Below are 18,543 nucleotides of genomic sequence, written 5' to 3'. Positions count from 1 at the left end.
CAATCAGCGTGGGTGACAAAACACTCATTCGCCATGGGAGACTCTCCGCAACCCCACACACACACACACACACACACACACACACACACACACACACACACACACACACACACACACACACACAGGGTACAGGGATTCTGTTGTTCTCTAAGCAGATGAGCAAAAGAAGGGAGGGGTGAATGAGAACATAAAGTTCTTAAGCCAGCCATACCTCACAGGAAGGGTTAATGGTGAAACAAACAGGCTCCAGAGACACTCTCTCCCTCTCTCTCCCTCTCTCTCTCCCTCTCTCTCTCTCTATAGCTCATTTCAGCTTAAATTGTATCAAATGTCTTTCACTAACTACATTATAAAGCAATCATAGCTTAATGGCTGTCTGAATCCATTATCAACATTCATCTAACCTTTAAATATTTAAAGATAATACCTATTTAATTAGGAGAAATATAATGGACGAGCACACAGTGTGCATTAGCACATATTTAGCAGAGCTCACTCTCTCACACACACACACACAGACACACACACACACCTCACTGTCACTCTCCTCCAAATGTATTCTCCTTCTGAAGCAACACCTTTTGTTAGATATAACAGAAATTAGATTATTAGATATAAATTAGATATTTAGATATAATTGTTATACTTCTGTATATTTAGTTGACATTATTTTAAGATGCTATGTTGCCGTTACTATTAAAACCTAATATTCAGTTGTCTTTTTTTTTTTTTTTAAACAACATGAAAAAACAATTATATCTGACAAGGGGGCTTTGAAAAGGAGAGCAAAATATGTAATTGAGCCAGTGCTGGAGATATGATTGGTGGAAACTAGACAGAAAATTAGTGTGAACAATAAATAATACGAACGTATGTAGAGTTACTAATTTATTAGTATTGTGCCCCATTTGATACTGTATTGTGCTTTCAGTCAGTAAGAAAGGGTTTTATTGCAGAAGATCATACTGTATTAATGGAAATTACACCACAGCATGGTTAAATCCTCAAATCTGATTGGTCAGCTTGGCTAGATGATGTAGATTGTTTTTCTACAACAGCACTGTTCAGAAAGTAAATCCAACGAACATGAACATAGGTATATATTAATGTGCACATTCCAATATGTGGTTATTTCTATGTTAACAGGACATACACTGGTATTTACATACACTTGACATAAGGAGTCTGAAGTGTTTCTAGTTTTTAACAATCACTGTGCTTTGTAAAGTTTCCCAGAACAAAAAAGTCTTCATCGCAAAGGAGTAATGACTAAATTACTTGTATCGTGTACTTTCTACAACATTAAATATAACTATAAACTGCACACAAGTGTTGCTCATTAATAAATTAAACCTTGTGATTGTTGCTATATAAGCAGTGTAAGACTCCAGAACATGCTGTTATATGAAAATTCACTTTAGGATTTTTTTTTTTTTTTTTGTATAACAGTAAGTCTAACATTTTTATTTTATAGTAAATATTTTTATTGTTTTTATTGTTTTATTTCTCAAAACAAAATTACAGTGCCTCTTCACCCTTCAAAATGCACAGTATATCATGATTCAATCAAAGATTTACTGTAATCTCATATACTCATATAAACTTATATATATATTGCAATGGGTCAAAGTTCACAAAGCACACACTGCATAAAAGATTTGGCCCATTGATGTTCAGCAGCCTTGACATTATATCACAAAACCTTGACAAACTTGCTGTTAGGAGGAAGAGCAGATTTGAGCCTTAAAGGATGTTAAGTCATTCTGTCCACCCTGCTCTCTCCATCTCTCTCTCTTTCATTATAGATCAACAACCTTTATGGCAGGTGACTATGACAATGAGTCTGTTACATCTGTCTGAGTTCAAAGGTCTCATGGCACATACATTTTTCACCTTGGTCTTTAGCTGTGTTTCTTTGTAAATTGTGAGAGAAACTGAAAGTACAGGTTAAAATATGAACTATTTCTCTGCCCCTGTTTTCCTCTGTGTCCATCATTCCATCTCTGTTTCCCTCACTCTCTCTTTCACTCTCTCCTCATTTCTGTTAGCATGTGGAAAGCGGCAGGCTTTGTGACACGCCGCCCATCATCGGTTTCACACATGGAAGCAAAACATATGCTGGAGTGTAATCTTCTTTCTCAGCCAAGAGCCAAGAAAAAGGATCATTAAGAAACACGAGTGTGCGTCACAACTTCTATAAACGCCACCAAACTCTCCTCAGGCATGGAGACACACACATATGGGGGGCATGAAGTGAGGGCTTGACCATACCGAATGTGTGTGAGCAAGAGAGAAAGATAGAAAGAGAGAGAGAGAGAGAGAGAGAGAGAGAGAGAGAGAGAGAGAGAGAGAGAGAGAGAGAGAGAGAGAGAGAGAGACAGAGAATAAAAGCCAATGAGAGATTTACTTTTTAATGGTCTTATAAACATGATGACAGATGAATAGGTCATCAGAATATTGAGTTTTGGCACACATGATATAACGAGAAAATAACTACATTAATTACTTTAACCCTCTTGAACACGATCACATCATTATTATCATCCTTATGTGAGGATAAAGATGACCAACCATATTCAGTAGCTTAAGATAGTTGGAATGGCGTGTGTGTGTGTGTGTGTGTGTGTGTGTGTGTGTGTGTGTGTGTGTGTGTGTGTGTGTGTGTGTGTGTGTGTGTATGCACGTGTGTGTTCATTAAAGCCTAAAGATGAAACTGAAGAAGAGAGAAGTGTGAAAGCAGAATTTTCTAAATAAAGAGCAACTGTTCAGAATTGGACTACTAAGAAGAATATACTACTAAGAATTTTTCATAAGTTTCCCTAGCACAAGAAACATGAAAAAATGTGTGTGACTCCTACACCCTTCATGTCTGGGCCTTTTATTAAGCAGTAACAACCTTAGGAAAGATTGTGAACATGTCTGAACTTGAGAGGCACACACACACACACACACACACACACACACACACACACACACACACACACACACACACACACACACACACACACACACACACACACACACACACAAGCAGCCAGGAAGTCCCAATTGAACTTCAGAGCAAGAACTCAGGTCACAACAAAGAGACACGCTTAGTGATACAAGTAGAATAAAGAGAAATTTGTAAGACAATCAGTCTAAAGCGTGTATTATTTTTCACAGACACATAACGTTGTCTTTGATAATGTTTCTATTAAGGAGCAACAGGAGATACCACTTAACTAACAGGTCAACAATAAGAGATAGAAAATAAGCTGTATATAGCTGAAAATCTCTCTTTTCATCCACTCTTAAACAGTAGACATTATGGACAAAAGAAAAAAAACAAAAGGATTTACTCAAATTCAATTCATCATATGAAACATTTCCTCCCTCTTATGCTCCTTCCAGAAAGCATCAAAACAAAGCGTATGTGAGAAAGCAATTGTTTTTGTAAACAGGTAAACATTTTGTTGTATGCTAATGTGCTGCAGCAGTTTACCTTGGTGAAAACAATTTGCTTGAAATATTTTCTTAAAGTGGTGATACGTTTAATTCGCACTTCCCTGTCAAATGTGTTAAAGACACTTCAGTGTCTCTTGCTCTCTTATTTGTAAATGTTGTTATTCTTTATTCATTTTCCCCCAAGAATATTTCTAGCTTTATTACAGAAGCCGTATAGTAACAAAAATAGCGGTAGATGATAATCATATAATTGTTGTTGTTTTTTAACAGCCCAAAAATGTGTGATGTATCTTGTTTACGTAGTGTAATATATACAGTAACAGGCAAACAAGCAAACCATTTGAATTTATTTGCTCTTTTTTACTGAAGAGTTTTAACTGTATAACTCAACCAGCAATCATTCTCTGTAATAAGGATTTAACTCACAATGATATGTAAACAAACTGCAAACCATCACTATAGTGTGCAAATAAAAAAAATACAGTACACTATTTATCAAAATACTTTGTCTTCTTTTATGAACCAGAGCAACAACTCATTTGTTATATTCCTATATCCCATATTCCTACAATAATGAAACGTCTCATATCCAGAAATTGACGTTCACTGCCAACTCGATTGTTGGTAAAAAAAAAAAGAAAGAAAGATGACACCTTATTACAAATTGTCCAGTGAATTGTGCAACTGATCTGCCTTTCAGAAGGTATGTGAATTCAAACAAGATAACAAAAAAAATGTGAAAATGCCATTATTTTACATACGCCATATCTACATTCCAAATATATTCATATATTTTCCATGTTTAAACTTCATTAGGTCACTATACTTTTCAGTTAAATTACATTAGTTGGCTTTTTTGTCTAGTTCATTGGACTTCAGGTGAGCACAAATTATGTAAAAATGGCTATAAAGGGTGTATAAACTGTAAACTCTTGTATAGCCATATTCAAATATACAGCATGCTCATAAAAATCCATTTTATGCCGCAATAGGATGTCAGCCTAAAAGATACATAACATTGGCAAAGAGAACCAGAGATGTGTGACATCATAACAACAAGCACAGGCTTATTTACCATAAACTTCACTACCTTAGACTTCAACAGATCTCTAAAAGCAAAACTGCTGAACATATCACTGCGATCCAACTGCACTGGACGGATGGATTTTATTCAGTTTTAGTTTCACTTTCATTATTTCCCATAGGTGGAAAATAAACAAGTTCCAGTGATCAAAAGTGTCTTTAACAGAGAGTGTGAATACAATGATTGTCAAAAGAGCACTATATTTTTTAGAAAACCTTGCTTTGTTTGAATGAGATCGAGCTCTGTCTCTGTAAGAATGCGGATTGGCTAAGAATGACCAATCAGAGATGTGGGAACTTGCATCTTATTCCTGCCCCCGGAGTCTTAAAACCCTGCTCCGCAGCACAGTGTAGCTCCTGTGAGAGAGGAAAAGCAAATGTGGACGCACGTCAGTGCTGAGTGCGCGCAGAACGGAAATACGCTTGCACTAAGGTGCTTCTCTGCATGCTTGATTCACTGCTTCTCGCTCAGGAATAGCTTTGTGCTCACAGTTCTCTGCTAATGAGCATGCTCCCTAAAACTGTTCTGCACACTCAGGTCGGCTGTCCTTGCGCTTTCTATTCATGATGCTTTTTAAATGCTGTAGTTCAGTACAAAAGTATAAAAGAAAGCCATCCGTTTTTTTTATTCGTATTGCCTACAATGCACAAACATCACAACAATACATTATGGAGAGAGCTGTGATTGTGTGTTGAGCAAAGATTCTCAGAGTAATTAAACACATACACACACCTGCATGTGTCCAGACGCCCAGGCAAACTCTGCACCTGTTACCATGGATACGGAGAAAGGACAAGATAGGGAATTCCACAACACCCTGACGTGAGGGATACAGACCATGGTGAGAAAGAAAACGAGGGCAGAGGAGGGAAAAGAAAAAAGGAGGAGGAATGCAGGATGATGTGGGCATCCTGGAGAGAGTGCCAGAGCTCATCATAGAAAGAGAAGTGAGGGTTAGAAAAACAGAAAGCAAAGAGGACAAGAAAATAAGAGAAAATTATTTGGGAACAACAGAGTAAAAGCAAGAACCAAGCAGTTTTATTCTTTCTGTGTCTTTTTGATCATGTTTACCACAACTCTTTGTGTGAGTGTGTGTGAGTGTGTCTGTGTTTAAGTGTGATATAAAGAGAGAGAGAGAGAGAGAGAGAGAGAGAGAGAGAGAGAGAGAGAGAGAGAGAGAGAGAGCGCATAAAACCTGCTTAAAACCTGCTTAAAAAATAAGGTGTTCAATGTATGCAAATAATTCAAGTATTTAAAATAATCCATTGATATTAATATTTAATTAAAAAATTGTGTTCATCCACATAATAAACCTGTGTGTGTGTGTGTGTGTGTGTGTGTGTGTGTGTGTGTGTGTGTGTGTGTGTGTGTGTGTGTGTGTGTGTGTGTGTGTGTGTGTGTCTGAGTGTCAGATCTGTCACAACCAATGAAAGTGCACTGAATGTTTACACTAAGCAGATCCTTTCTGCTTTTCCCATTATGACTCCCCCATCCTTCCATTGCCAGACAGAGAGAGAGAGAGAGAGATGGAGGGAGAGAGACAGATGGAAGGAGGGAGGGAAAGAGTATGTGAGAGTAGGAGCTCTGTGTGCACAAAATAACAGGCCATGTTTTATTTCCCTGCTCTGAACACCTGCAAAACTTTCAGAAAGAGAGGGAAAAAACAGAGGGAGGAAAAAGAGAGAGAGAGGGAGGGGAAAAACGAGTGAACGCAGAGGCCAGACAAAAGCCTTTCATGTGAGAGCCCTTCTCCTTTCCGTATCTAGTTACATTCCTCTCCCTCTCTCTCTCTCTCTCTCTCTCTCACACACACACACACACACACACACACACACACACACACACAGAGCCCTTCCTTCTCCCTGTTACAAACACACACTCTTCCACTCTCATTTCTTACTCAATGTTTTTCTACCTTTCTCTCAATTCTCTCTTTTTAAGCCATAATTTAAAACCCTCTTTAAAAATGTAGATGTGAAATTTAGTTTTAGTTTTATTAAACCACCCCAGTTATTAAACCACCCAGGTGTTCTGATGGTTTATGCTTCTTTTTATGTTCAGAAATGGAATAATTTGATTATATTGATAAAATTTTGAGATTAAATTTAATTATAAATACTGCAACAACACTAGAAACTATAATAAACCATGACCATAATAAACCATCTAAATATGAGTATATATAATCATAAATCCAGTCTCAAATAACAAATGTTAGTCATAGATCCCCAAAAGGTTCTCCAGTTTGTGCCTCTGGAAGCAGCCTATTGACGTAGATCAGTATAACCCAGGAGTTTCCTTTTCAGAATAGATTCCATGTAGAACCTGCTTAGAAAACTAGAACCATTACCCATCACACAGTGTTGGGATGTGGTAGCTCAGTGGTTAAGGTGTTGGGCTACTGATCGGAAGGTAAAGTGTTCGAACCCCAGGTCCACCAAGTTACCACTGCTGGGCCCCTGAGCCATACCCTTAATGCTCAGTTGTAAGTCACTCTGGATAAGGGTGTCTGCTAAATGCCATAAATGTAAATCTGTTTAATTAAAGCTGAATTATTATTTGATCTCTGCTAAGGTTGCATCAATCATAAACTATTACTGTAACACTGGTGTGTGTATTTTCATCTGCATGTAGGATGAAAGTATAGGTACCTTGCAAGCTAGTATTATTTAGCTAGCTAATTATGTTAGTCAGCTCACTACATGATAACCTGGCTAATCTGATTTTTTTTTTTTTAAATGGTTGTTCAGTGATTCAGAGTAAACAAATGCCACATTCAAAGTCTGCCCAGAAGTGAAGAATCTTGGAATCATTTCCTAATGAGATGCTGCTGTAGACTAAAATACTTTACGACTAAAATACTGTCTAACAAGAAATTACGTCTGAGCTTGGAATTTATTTCGCCCAAACAAGTTGCAATTTACATGTCCTAATCAAGTTCAAGTTGTGGGGCTGATGGGAATGTTGATGTAAACAAACAAACCAATTGCAGCTATAAGCGTAGCCAGAGGCGAGGTGCTGATCAAACGTTTTCCTCGACTTTCGAATTTGAAATCAGAAGCGTGACAATATTTTCAATGCTAATGGAATTGTGGGACTTTCAGAAACAATGCACTTGTAATATCATGGATTTTTTTCCATATAGCTTAGCTGTAGTAATATTAGCTTCAGCCACTACATCTAGCTATACCACTAAGTAAAAGAATAAGTAAGTGACTACAGCAGCTTGTTTCTATCGGTTCTATCGGCAACAATGAATGTTTTTGGAAGCAAAGATCTCTCCACCAAACCACCCAAAATTTAAATCCCAACAGTTTGCTTCAATCTGTATCCTCTGTATCCTGGCACCAAGGTCACACAGCCCAGCCTCCCAGCTTATTATCTTCACGTTCAAGAGACTCACACGCAAGCTCTCATATTTAAAGATACAACAAAAGACACACACAAACACATAAACAGCCATTTCCTTGCATGTTTATGAAATACATGTTCAAAAGCACATGGACAACTGCAAATGCAAATGAAAGTTACACACACACCCACAAACACACACACAGCATATAACTAGAATTTTTTAACCCTTTTACTGTACAGTATAACCATACCACTCATTTCTCACACACATACCTTTCACATGTGTACACAAGCACACACACTTATTGACAGCATCTATACTGCAGTCCTTAAAAGAATGGAATGTATGGGGAGATCCATGTGGCATCTCACACACACACACACACACACACACACACACACACACACACACACACACACACACACACACACACACACACACACACACACACACCGCCAGATGTTCAGCTGCCAATAAGGAGTGCAGAGAATAGAAACCTCTTTTCAATTTACAGTCACTCACACACGCCACAAACTCACCCTGCAGAAGGGTTTAATATAAACCTTTTTGTTCACTATGGTGCTAGCCAAACACAAACTGTTCAATGAATCGAAAATATTCTTTTTTCAACCCTTTTAATCCCAAAACTAGTGCCAGTATCTCCAAAGAATCTAAACACTTAAATATCCATTAAATTGCAAAGACAGACACTAATCATCCATGAACAGGAAAAGAATAGGTATTTTTGTCTGTCTTACAGGACGATCAATTTGACCATAGAATATCTTAACCCCCACTTCACCATAGGAAATTACATCATTAAAATAGGAGAGGAGCCTTATCACCCACTTAAAACACATCCATCCACATGCAATCCCATAAAGCTCCAGCTGTCAGGAGATCCACAGCGGAATCAAGAATCAATGACATCTTGCTTTAGAAATGATGCAGTGTTTGGTCTCGTTCCACAAGTCCATGGTATCGATACTGTGTGAAAGTGCGGAACAATAATTTTTAAACATTCACTATAATAAACTGCAGTGTAGAAAATGCAGTTATCTTTTTATATAATCTAAGTTTATATTGAAATGTCTGATGTAGGCTGGGGAATGGGAATAGCTACATGTTAAGAGCATAAAAAGACATATTGGTTATACTGATATATTGACTGGATTTATAAACTGATTGTAAAAACTCACCACTTCATACAACTGTATCACACCAACTACCTGATCCTATATAGCATGGACCAGCAGTTTGTATTTTTACAAACGTGCATCAAGCAAAAGTTAAAAAAGAAATAAATAAATAAAAAAGTCTGTAATGAGAGTTTCTTAATAATAAATATTGAACTGCTAGTAGAAACAAATATGTCCTTTACACCATTCACAACTGTTGAATCTGATCGTGTTTGATAAAGCTGATTTAGTAGAAAATGCAGTAAGCAGATGTTGATGGACTGAACACCTAAGTAGGCGAATAAATTGAGTGACTGAATAGCTTGCTGAAATTTTAATTAAATGCAAACCTAGGCACTTTCACCATCTTGGATTAAGGTTAGAAATAACAGGACTAGTTTTCAAATAAAGTGAGTGTAAAATGCGTCTGTGATCAAATCAAACACAAAGTAACACTCAAATGTGTAACTATGAATAATCACACACACACATACACACACTAACATTAGCTGCTGTCATAGCTTAGTTATGGCAGTCATTGCCGCTTTGCACTTGACGGTCTCTAAACAAGTCAGCCACTTTAATTAAAAGTTCCTGTTTTTCCGAAGTGTGCCGCTCACCTACGGAGCTTAATTACCAGCCGGGCTGACACTCGCGCGTCTTTATTTTCAGACGACTAATTATACTTTTTTTATGATACCCTTCACCTCCTGAGCAGCTTCGAGCAGGCGAGCAGGTGTGAGAGTGGGAAAAAAAAGGGAAAAAAAAGTGGCACATTCTTTTCAGCTCATGGAGGGAAGAAGTTCCCAACGCCACCAAATGTGCTATTACTATGACAGCACATTTCAGGTGCTCGTGAGAAATGAAGGAGACAAGCAGAACTGAACAATCCATCATGAAAAAAAGTCAACTTGGACAGGATGAGAAATTAGCTATAATCGACATTTGCTTCTGAATGGCAGGGTGTAATAACTACAATTGATACATAGGATTACACACACACATACACTGATACACACATACAAACACACATCTCTATACAGCTCTCAAGATTAAATCCCAACAATGACACATTTCATAATAAGAAGATGACTGGGAATTACATACAGGTGACAAATTAACAGAAAATCCTGAGAAGTGTGTTACTAAGATGCAGGTAGGTTCCACAAGTCTTTTTTGTGCTGGTACTGGCAAAAACAAAATGGCAGAAATCTCTTACGTAAACCGAATTGTTCTTTTCTATGCAGCCTGCAGATGATAGATTCACCACAGAGTTTAAAGCTAATAGTACATTTACTGCATTTGACAGACACTCTTATCCAGAGAAACTTACATTTTATCTCTTTTTTTTATACAACTAAGCAATTGAAGGTGAAGGGCCTTGGTAAGGGGCCCAGCAGTGGCAGCTTGGTGGATGTGGGATTCAAACTCACAACCTTCCCATTGGCAGTCCAACACCTTAACTATTAATGTTCTTCAGTTGAGAGCAAAGAAAAGCCATTTTTTTCAGGCACATAGGCAAGTGCTTATGTATAAGCAGCAGTCCAGACATCATTGAAAACTCCTCACTTCACTCATTAAAGATCTGGCAACCTCTGACATGGCGACGTCATAAGGTAATTTTAACAATCTGAATGGTGTCGACTAGAACACACTTGTGTAGTGAATACAAAGAACCTTGTGTAGTGAATATATAAGCAACTGTAAATAAACAATTTAAGTTTAGTTTCTACTTTTACTCAAGGACAACATTACAGGTCGCATGCCAACGTAAACACGAATGGCTTGCTTTTGATTATTCACCTGAATTCTTCCTAAACGTTCAAATGCCAAGAAATACAAATGTATGCGGAGCGGCATCTATATAAGTTGAAATATTACAAAAATGATGGAATGAACTCTAAACATAATCTTAAATGCTTTTGCATCTTATTGTATTGTATTCTACTGTATTCTATGTAAAAAAAAAAAACAGAGACTGACAACAGATTTTTTTTCTTATATTGTAATAAAGAAATATTCTATTATTAATAAACAAGCTACACTAATTATTTACATATACATTTCTTTTTTCAGTGTCCAATCCTCATAACATTTCAGATCAAATTCTTTGTGATTGAATATTAGTAGGCAATTCAGCAATTTTCACTGATGTAAAGCTTTAGCAGGACACAACAAGCCCTTACCACATCACTTAAACTAAACACTGTGAAGTCATGTTTTGTCTTCAACCCTTTAGATCATCTCTTATACAAATACTTTTATACTCCTGTTTCAGGTCATGCTAACAGTCTGAGGTGGCCTTATCAAACCTCAACAGAGATTAACACCCCCCGCCGCACACACATACACACAAACACAGGCTGCATAGAAGTAAGCTGTAGGCCACAACAATGTCAACAGACCCAGAATCCCAGCACACACAAGGAAGTGATGTAACCTTGGGGAGTGGGACACAGGGAGCTCAACTGAACAATTTTTTTTTTCTCAGTAGAAACACTTTCAAAACCAAAAAAACAGACTGCATTGTATGACAGGTCCTTATTTTAACTGGGCTACAGATTCTTCACATTTTGGGGCCATTTTTTTTTTTTTTTTGCTTATGTTGATCAGCTGTGAGAAAATATACCTACATTGCACACAAAATTGGTGTTATTTCTGTCAATTCTTCTTCAAGTGCAAACTGAGCATTACAAAGGCCTGCATGCTTTTTCAAGGTTTGTGGCACAGAATATTTGTGGATTTTCACTGTATAAACCACTACAAGCACCACACAACTGTTATACAACAGTTATACTTATTCAACCACATCATCAAGCTATACAAAATCTGTCTTCTTCGGAGCATCACTGCTTCTCGATTGTTTTAACAACAGAGATACTTGTTGCCAGAGGTGGCATTGTTTTGTTGAACTGCTTATTACAAAGACTTATTATGATTTAGGATTGTATCAAGGCTACTTACAGGCTTTTGCATATGAAAAAACAATGTTAATTACTTGCACTACAACCATACTTAAATTTCTTAGAATTCTTTTTCAAAATGTTTAATCAGATCAAGCATAATCAGCCAGAGCTTTAAGAGCTTTAAGTAAACTTGGATCATGGTGTTAAGTATGCTGATCTGAGGCCAACTTTCTACAGTCTGCAGGGCTACTGATGGAGACTGAGCTTCAGTAAATAAATTTCATAAGTGAAATCCTCATTGTTTTTAAAGCATTTTTCAGGTTATGTGAGTTTTGTATATAACACACAACAGTAGTCACACAAATTATTACAATTCTAGGTTTACTGCTGTACTAAGAGTGTTGTAATATATACAGACACAAAGATTCTTAATGAAATAGGAATTCAATTTTGCTTAGAATTGAGCTTAAAATTCTTGTTGCACTGTACTTGCTGCATTTTGCTAGTACATGCTTGTAAATGACTGGCTTGTCTTTAGATCAAATTATTGTTTTACTAGCATATTTGTACAACAGGTATTAGACAAATGATTAGCCAAAAAAAAAAAACTTAATATTTATTATAAAACTTTAATCGTATTGGGTGTAAAGTGTGTCCTCTGAAACTCAGAAGGAAATCAGTAACACTAATGGCTGGTTAAATAATTAGTCATGGTAATGTTTCTGATCTGCCTTTAGCAACTCATAAGCCACATGTGGGTGAAAGTCGGTCTTGACAAATGTGCTCTACTTGTACTGCATGCAGACTCACTGGCCCATTCATTCCTTTCATACATTTAGTCATCATCTGCTTAGGACAAATTTATTCCTTCCCACTACATGTGGGAGTTTGGGTCATTTTAAAATTCACCCACAGCTGCGCAATGTTTGTTTCTGCCCTTTCTGTTTTGTACACTCACTGAGATTCGCTGGTCTTCATGTGTACTGTATGTGACATGTAGTAAAATTCTGATAATCAATGGTCACAAAAAATAGTGCCACTCCATTTTACACAATAATCATCAGAGTTCAAGTTCTGCAAAATTGGTGCCATACTTGAATCTTATTGAGAAACAAACTTTTTAATACAATGTTCTGTACAGCCGTATGATCTTATAAAAAATTTGTTTAGTATAGTTTCATAAAACTGATCCAAGAATAGCATCACTAGAATGTTGGAGAAAACGTAATCAAAAATATAAACATTTTATAGGTGTATTAATGAAAAAAGTGCATAAGATCATCTTTACACTGTAATAACAATATTATTATCGTTATTAATAATAATAACGATAATAATAATAATAATAATAATAATAATAATAATAATAATAATAATAATAATAATAAACAATAATAAAAATAACTGGGTTTTCTTTCCTACTTTAAAGCTGGCAGCAAGGCTTGTGGAGGTAGTTCCTATTCACAGTCACTGGCACTGAAAAACAATTCTATCATGGCTCTTGGCTTTGAGTAGCTGGCACAAATGTCCATTTTTACATGTAGAGCATCTCCTTGCCAAGATATTTTTACCCTCAATAACCAAAGAAGCCTGATGAGAAATAATGAGAATAATCTCAAACAAAAACCCTGAAATGATAGCTATTATTACTGTGGTAATTATTAGCATTAGATTGTAAATAACGCTAATACTATCACTATTACTGGTTAACTTGCCGATTAATTCTCTAATCCTACGAACAATTAAAGCATGGATCTCTCCCACTCTCAGTCTCTCTCTATCTCCTTTTTTGTCATCTTTCTGCTTCCCAAGAGGAAGACAAAGAGATGTTTTGAGGCACAGGGTAGTGGGAGGAGAAGAAACATGAAGTATTAAGTGTCTGGTTCATTCCCACTCTATGCCCAAGCATTCCCTGTAGTTCTCAAGGTTTTTATCTTCATCTTTAACTTGTTTCCATCTTTATCATCATCTATCCATCTTAAGTACATCAAACATTGTGCAAGTTATTACTAAAAGCCAAACCCAGTCTTCATCACCATGAACTGAGACAAAACTGAGAGTGTGCCAAGTAAGGCCCTAATCTGCCTGTGCTCTAAACACTTGGGGAAATGAGCAAGGTTGGCAATGAGCTGATCTTTCTCTCTTTCTATCTCTCTCTCTCTCCCACTCACTCTCTTTCTCCAGTCTATCATGCTGGATACAAAGAATCACCCACTAGCAAAACGGTTTAAGCGTTTAGACCTATCTGAGATCCTTACTAAACAATATAAATGAATAAAAGTTATAAAGTTATACATTATAAAGTTATAATATGATATTTATTTGCTTTTTGCATTATTCAGTATTTATATTCTTTTATAATGGGGGTAGATTTGCACTTTTATGAAACATTTCCACGTATTTCCGTGCCAACTGCAAGTTGCATGGCAACAGGGGTAGTTGGAGTCCAGAGCCAGCAGCACCCCCACCTCCCCACAAGACACTCACACACAGCGACACAATTCATGGGGAAAAACACAGGGATACAGAGGGAGTTAGAGGGGGAAATGCAAATTACCAAAACCCTAAATAACCAGTCAGGGAACAGAAAAAGGGTTTTTAAAAAAAAAAAAAAAAACAATGCTGACCATCCAGTGCAGACACAACAGTCGCTTAGATCCTCTGTGAGAAGACAAACTGGTGCTGAGCTGGTGTGACTTAAAATAACTAATTTAGCGATGACTGTCTGGAAACATAATACCGATTTAGCTTTTATTCAAAACATCACGTTGTGTTTTGCTCCCTGGATTGAGGCGGGAATTAGTCCAGGGTCAAGGTCACTTCTTTCTTCCTTCCTTTTTTTTTGGCAAGCCATCAACATTTGTTTAAAAAAAAAAAAATACTACTATGTAAGCGATGAATATACACCGCTAAAACAGTCTGTGTTAGTATAAGAGCAAAGTTGAAGTGTGGATAACAGAAAAAAAAATAAAAAATAACAACAACAAAAAACATGTTTCATAGAATGAAATTTCAGACTGCTGACATTTTAATTTCATTAACAGAGTCTGACATGGACATGTTACACCTGCTGTAATCTGCAAGCGTGCACACACACACATACACACACAATCATCTGAAGATCCAAGGTGGCACCAGGCCCAATCATTTTTATGCATTTAGACAGCAAGCACACTGCTATCTTATCGATAAGAACCTCAGCAGCCATGATCTTATGACACCAACACATCAAGATATAATTCCAAATAATAAAAGTCTGATATGACATCAGCCTCATACTAAAGAGCAAACACACTTCAAAAGAGCAACACTAATGGACATTTCAAACCCACAAAACACACATACACACACACGCCCTGGTGTGAAACAGTGACATGAATGAGATTACAATAACATACTTGAGCCGGAGAAGTGCCCACTTCCCAGTGAGGTCGGTCCATTTTTCCCACTGCTAACCGGAGGAGAAAACATCTAAAAAAAAAAAACAATTAGGATAACATGTTACAAATAAATGAGAGAAAACAAATTAGCTGTAAACAGTAGCTGAAATAGTAATTATCTAAATGTTTTTAATATAATTAGACAGATAATTATAAAGATAATGCTACATATATATTAAGATAAAATTGACTAAGTAAATTTGCAAGTAAATTCAATTGCTCCACCATGACAGCATGTAAAGTGCAATGTGCAGCACATTTAATGAGAATGCAGCACATGTAGGAGGAATTACTGTATGTTTACCAATACCTTTTTTTTTTTGATTATTAATTTTAACTCTGTCTTGTCTACCCTTCATTGTTTCCCATATATGCATCATACAGTGTGTGTAAGATGGCTTTTTATAATATCTGTAACATCTATAAAGCTGAACAATGTACTGGATTAGTATAACAACCATAATCAAGGGTATTTCCCTGCTAAGAGGATGCAAACTATTAATAGACATTTAGTTTATCAAATGATGCTGGTGACACTACAAATACTAAATTCCTGCTAAATTCCTAGCGCTGAAATAACTTTTACAGCGTTGAGAAAAGCCTCAGAGTACTGAATTAACCAGAATCTTCTATTTATACTTTCTATTATATTAAAAGATTATAGCGTTTATATAATCCATTTGGAATCAATAAATCACTGATTTTAATTTAGTGTTGAGTTAATTCATCCCAGTAGGTGTTAACACAACACTAAGCCTTTTACTGTGCCCTAAAGAAAAGGTTTGATTTGCCTAATCTGACACTACAATATGGTACAGCACAATGCTAAGGATTTCGCATCTAGGAAAATAAGAGACCTGTCACTGCTAGTACAAATACTATGTCCACAAAAACGTTACAAACCTAAAACACATTTTACAAATCAGTGAAAGAATATAAGCATGAAAAAATGTGTAAAAGTGGGATGCACTACCATTGATGTTGGGAACGTTTTCAAATCGCTGTTTCGCATCTATAAGACACCAAAATGCCTAAATGAAATATCACATCTCTCTACACAAAAACACTTCATGATCAAAATGACAAATGCTGATACTTTCTCCAAATTTTAACACTCTAGACTACATTCAGTGCATATTTACAAAATCCCTTTATTCAGCATGGGCACCATGAAATACCATTGTAAATGAAAAAACAAAAATAAAACAGAACACATTATGTTTGGCTTTAAAATGTAGGTATGGATGCAGATTTCTTACCGCGCTGAAGTCTAGTAAGTCGCTGAGTTCTTTGTCCGTCCCTAAAGCTGCCATCCTCTGCTGATGATGTTGCATTTTGGCAAAATCACACAAACCTGAAAACATGGGAATACACACACACACACACACACACACACACACACACACATACAGTATGCACGCACACACACATCAGGTTAGATAAAGAGGAGGAATGAAGGGGAGCTAATAATCAGATGTTTCAGATAAAAAAATAATAAAATAAATGCACACAAATAATAAAGAAAATAAATCTAAACAAACCAAGAGCATGAATACACGCTGTGCACTGAAGAAAAATGACCTGAGGACAAAATGACAACCTTATCTCGTGTAAGAAGTATGTAAGCAAGGCCAATGACAGTAAAAGACAGTATTTCGTTCAAACCAAAAGAAAGAGACTGAAGAGATCCCTTTATTTAATTCCTTTCGTTTGTCTGTATATTGCAGGAGTAACGACTCATTAGCACGGCTGAGATCACAAACCCTACACTAATAAATCTACAGAAGTCCGTTTGATGTTAGTTGCTGTAAAAGGATCAGCTGTTGAAAGAGGGGGGGGGGATGAAAGAAAGACAACATAAAAGAAGATAAAAGCATATTAGGATTATGCATGTTACTTACAAATAGTCGAAATTTCCTAAAGACAGCTCGATTGCTAATGCGATGCGTTAATAGTATAAGAAATCGAACCAAAATGCGGCGGTGTGGAAGCATTTTAAAGCCAAATTAGATGATAATATTTGAAAATAAAACACATTGTGGATATTGTCAGTGCTTCGGAAACAAACGCATGGCGACGAAGCGTCCAGCTTTAGCGCGCGTCCACACACACACACACACACACACACACACACACACACACACACACACACACACACACACACACACACTAAGGGTTCTGTCAAAACTTGATGTCTCAAGGTGTTTAACTACAGCACCCGTTTACAGCGGATTTCATTTGTTTTGTTTTGTTTTATTTCTTACACGCATTCCGGATCTGCACGTGGAGCCTAACGCGCGCGCATTTAAATTCAAATTTTAAATTATAACGGCAGCTTTAACGGTAATAACGGTATAAAAGCTTACCGTTAAAGTTTGGTGTATCGAGTTATACTTGACTGGCAAAGTGTTTTAAACTTTTAACCGAAGTGAAGTGTGTATAAAATACACGGTATAAAGGAAATGGGCGAAGAGATGGTGTATAAGAAATAAAGCAAACAATCAATAAAAATTAGTTCTGCGTTAAAGAATCGATATGTGAATCAAACCTGTATGAGAGGATGCGGTGAGTCGGTTGCAAAACATAACACCGAGCGCATAAACACACAAGCAAAACAAACACAGTGATGTGAGATTTCTTCTCCAACCGATTACCTTCTGTAGAAATGTTTATCCACTAGGAGAAAAAGCCGACGTTTTTTGGAGTGTTGTGGTAAATTCTCGGTGCCTTTAGACCAAAACGGAGCACTTTTCCCCGTCACTAGCCTGTCACTCAAGTCAACTTGCTAGCTAGCAACGTGCTAGCTGTCCGACAACGGCGTTTATATAAAAAAGCTACATTTGCTTCAGAAACCGCCGCGTAGTCTCCGTTAACGAGCAGCATAAAGCAAAACGCAGGTTATCGTCGGTTGTAGTGGGAAGTTTTACAACACATTTCTGTGGTGTCTCATTTGCTGTGAATAGTCCAGTCTCATAACTCATATCTTTCCTTAACCTTGGGCACAGTTCCAGTTCCTGACTCCCTCTCTACTGATGGGCGATTCGTCGGCGATTCATTCATTTTGAACGACTCTTTTAAGTGAATCGAAAGAATCGGCTCTCGAGAACAAGCGAGTCGAAAGTCGTTTAATCTAAAA

General features: G+C 36.9%; 1 protein-coding gene across 1 annotated transcript in view; it reads right to left on the bottom strand.

The window, feature by feature from the left end:
- Positions 1-16,771, bottom strand: part of LOC113633985 (transcription factor 4) — a 150,628-nt gene extending 133,857 nt beyond the window's left edge. The window contains exons 1-3 of the mRNA XM_027132696.2: positions 16,667-16,771; positions 16,381-16,419; positions 15,366-15,438 (exon numbers count right to left, since the gene is read on the bottom strand). Coding sequence (XP_026988497.1) covers positions 15,366-15,438; positions 16,381-16,419; positions 16,667-16,771 — 217 coding nt within the window. The remainder of the gene's footprint in view (positions 1-15,365; positions 15,439-16,380; positions 16,420-16,666) is intronic.
- Between the last annotated feature and the right edge of the window lie 1,772 nt (positions 16,772-18,543).

Source organism: Tachysurus fulvidraco, chromosome 21, assembly GCF_022655615.1.
Source record: "Tachysurus fulvidraco isolate hzauxx_2018 chromosome 21, HZAU_PFXX_2.0, whole genome shotgun sequence".
Taxonomy (NCBI): domain Eukaryota; kingdom Metazoa; phylum Chordata; class Actinopteri; order Siluriformes; family Bagridae; genus Tachysurus; species Tachysurus fulvidraco.
The sequence above is the reverse complement of the archived record's forward strand: the minus strand, read 5'-3'. Positions and strand labels throughout refer to the sequence as shown.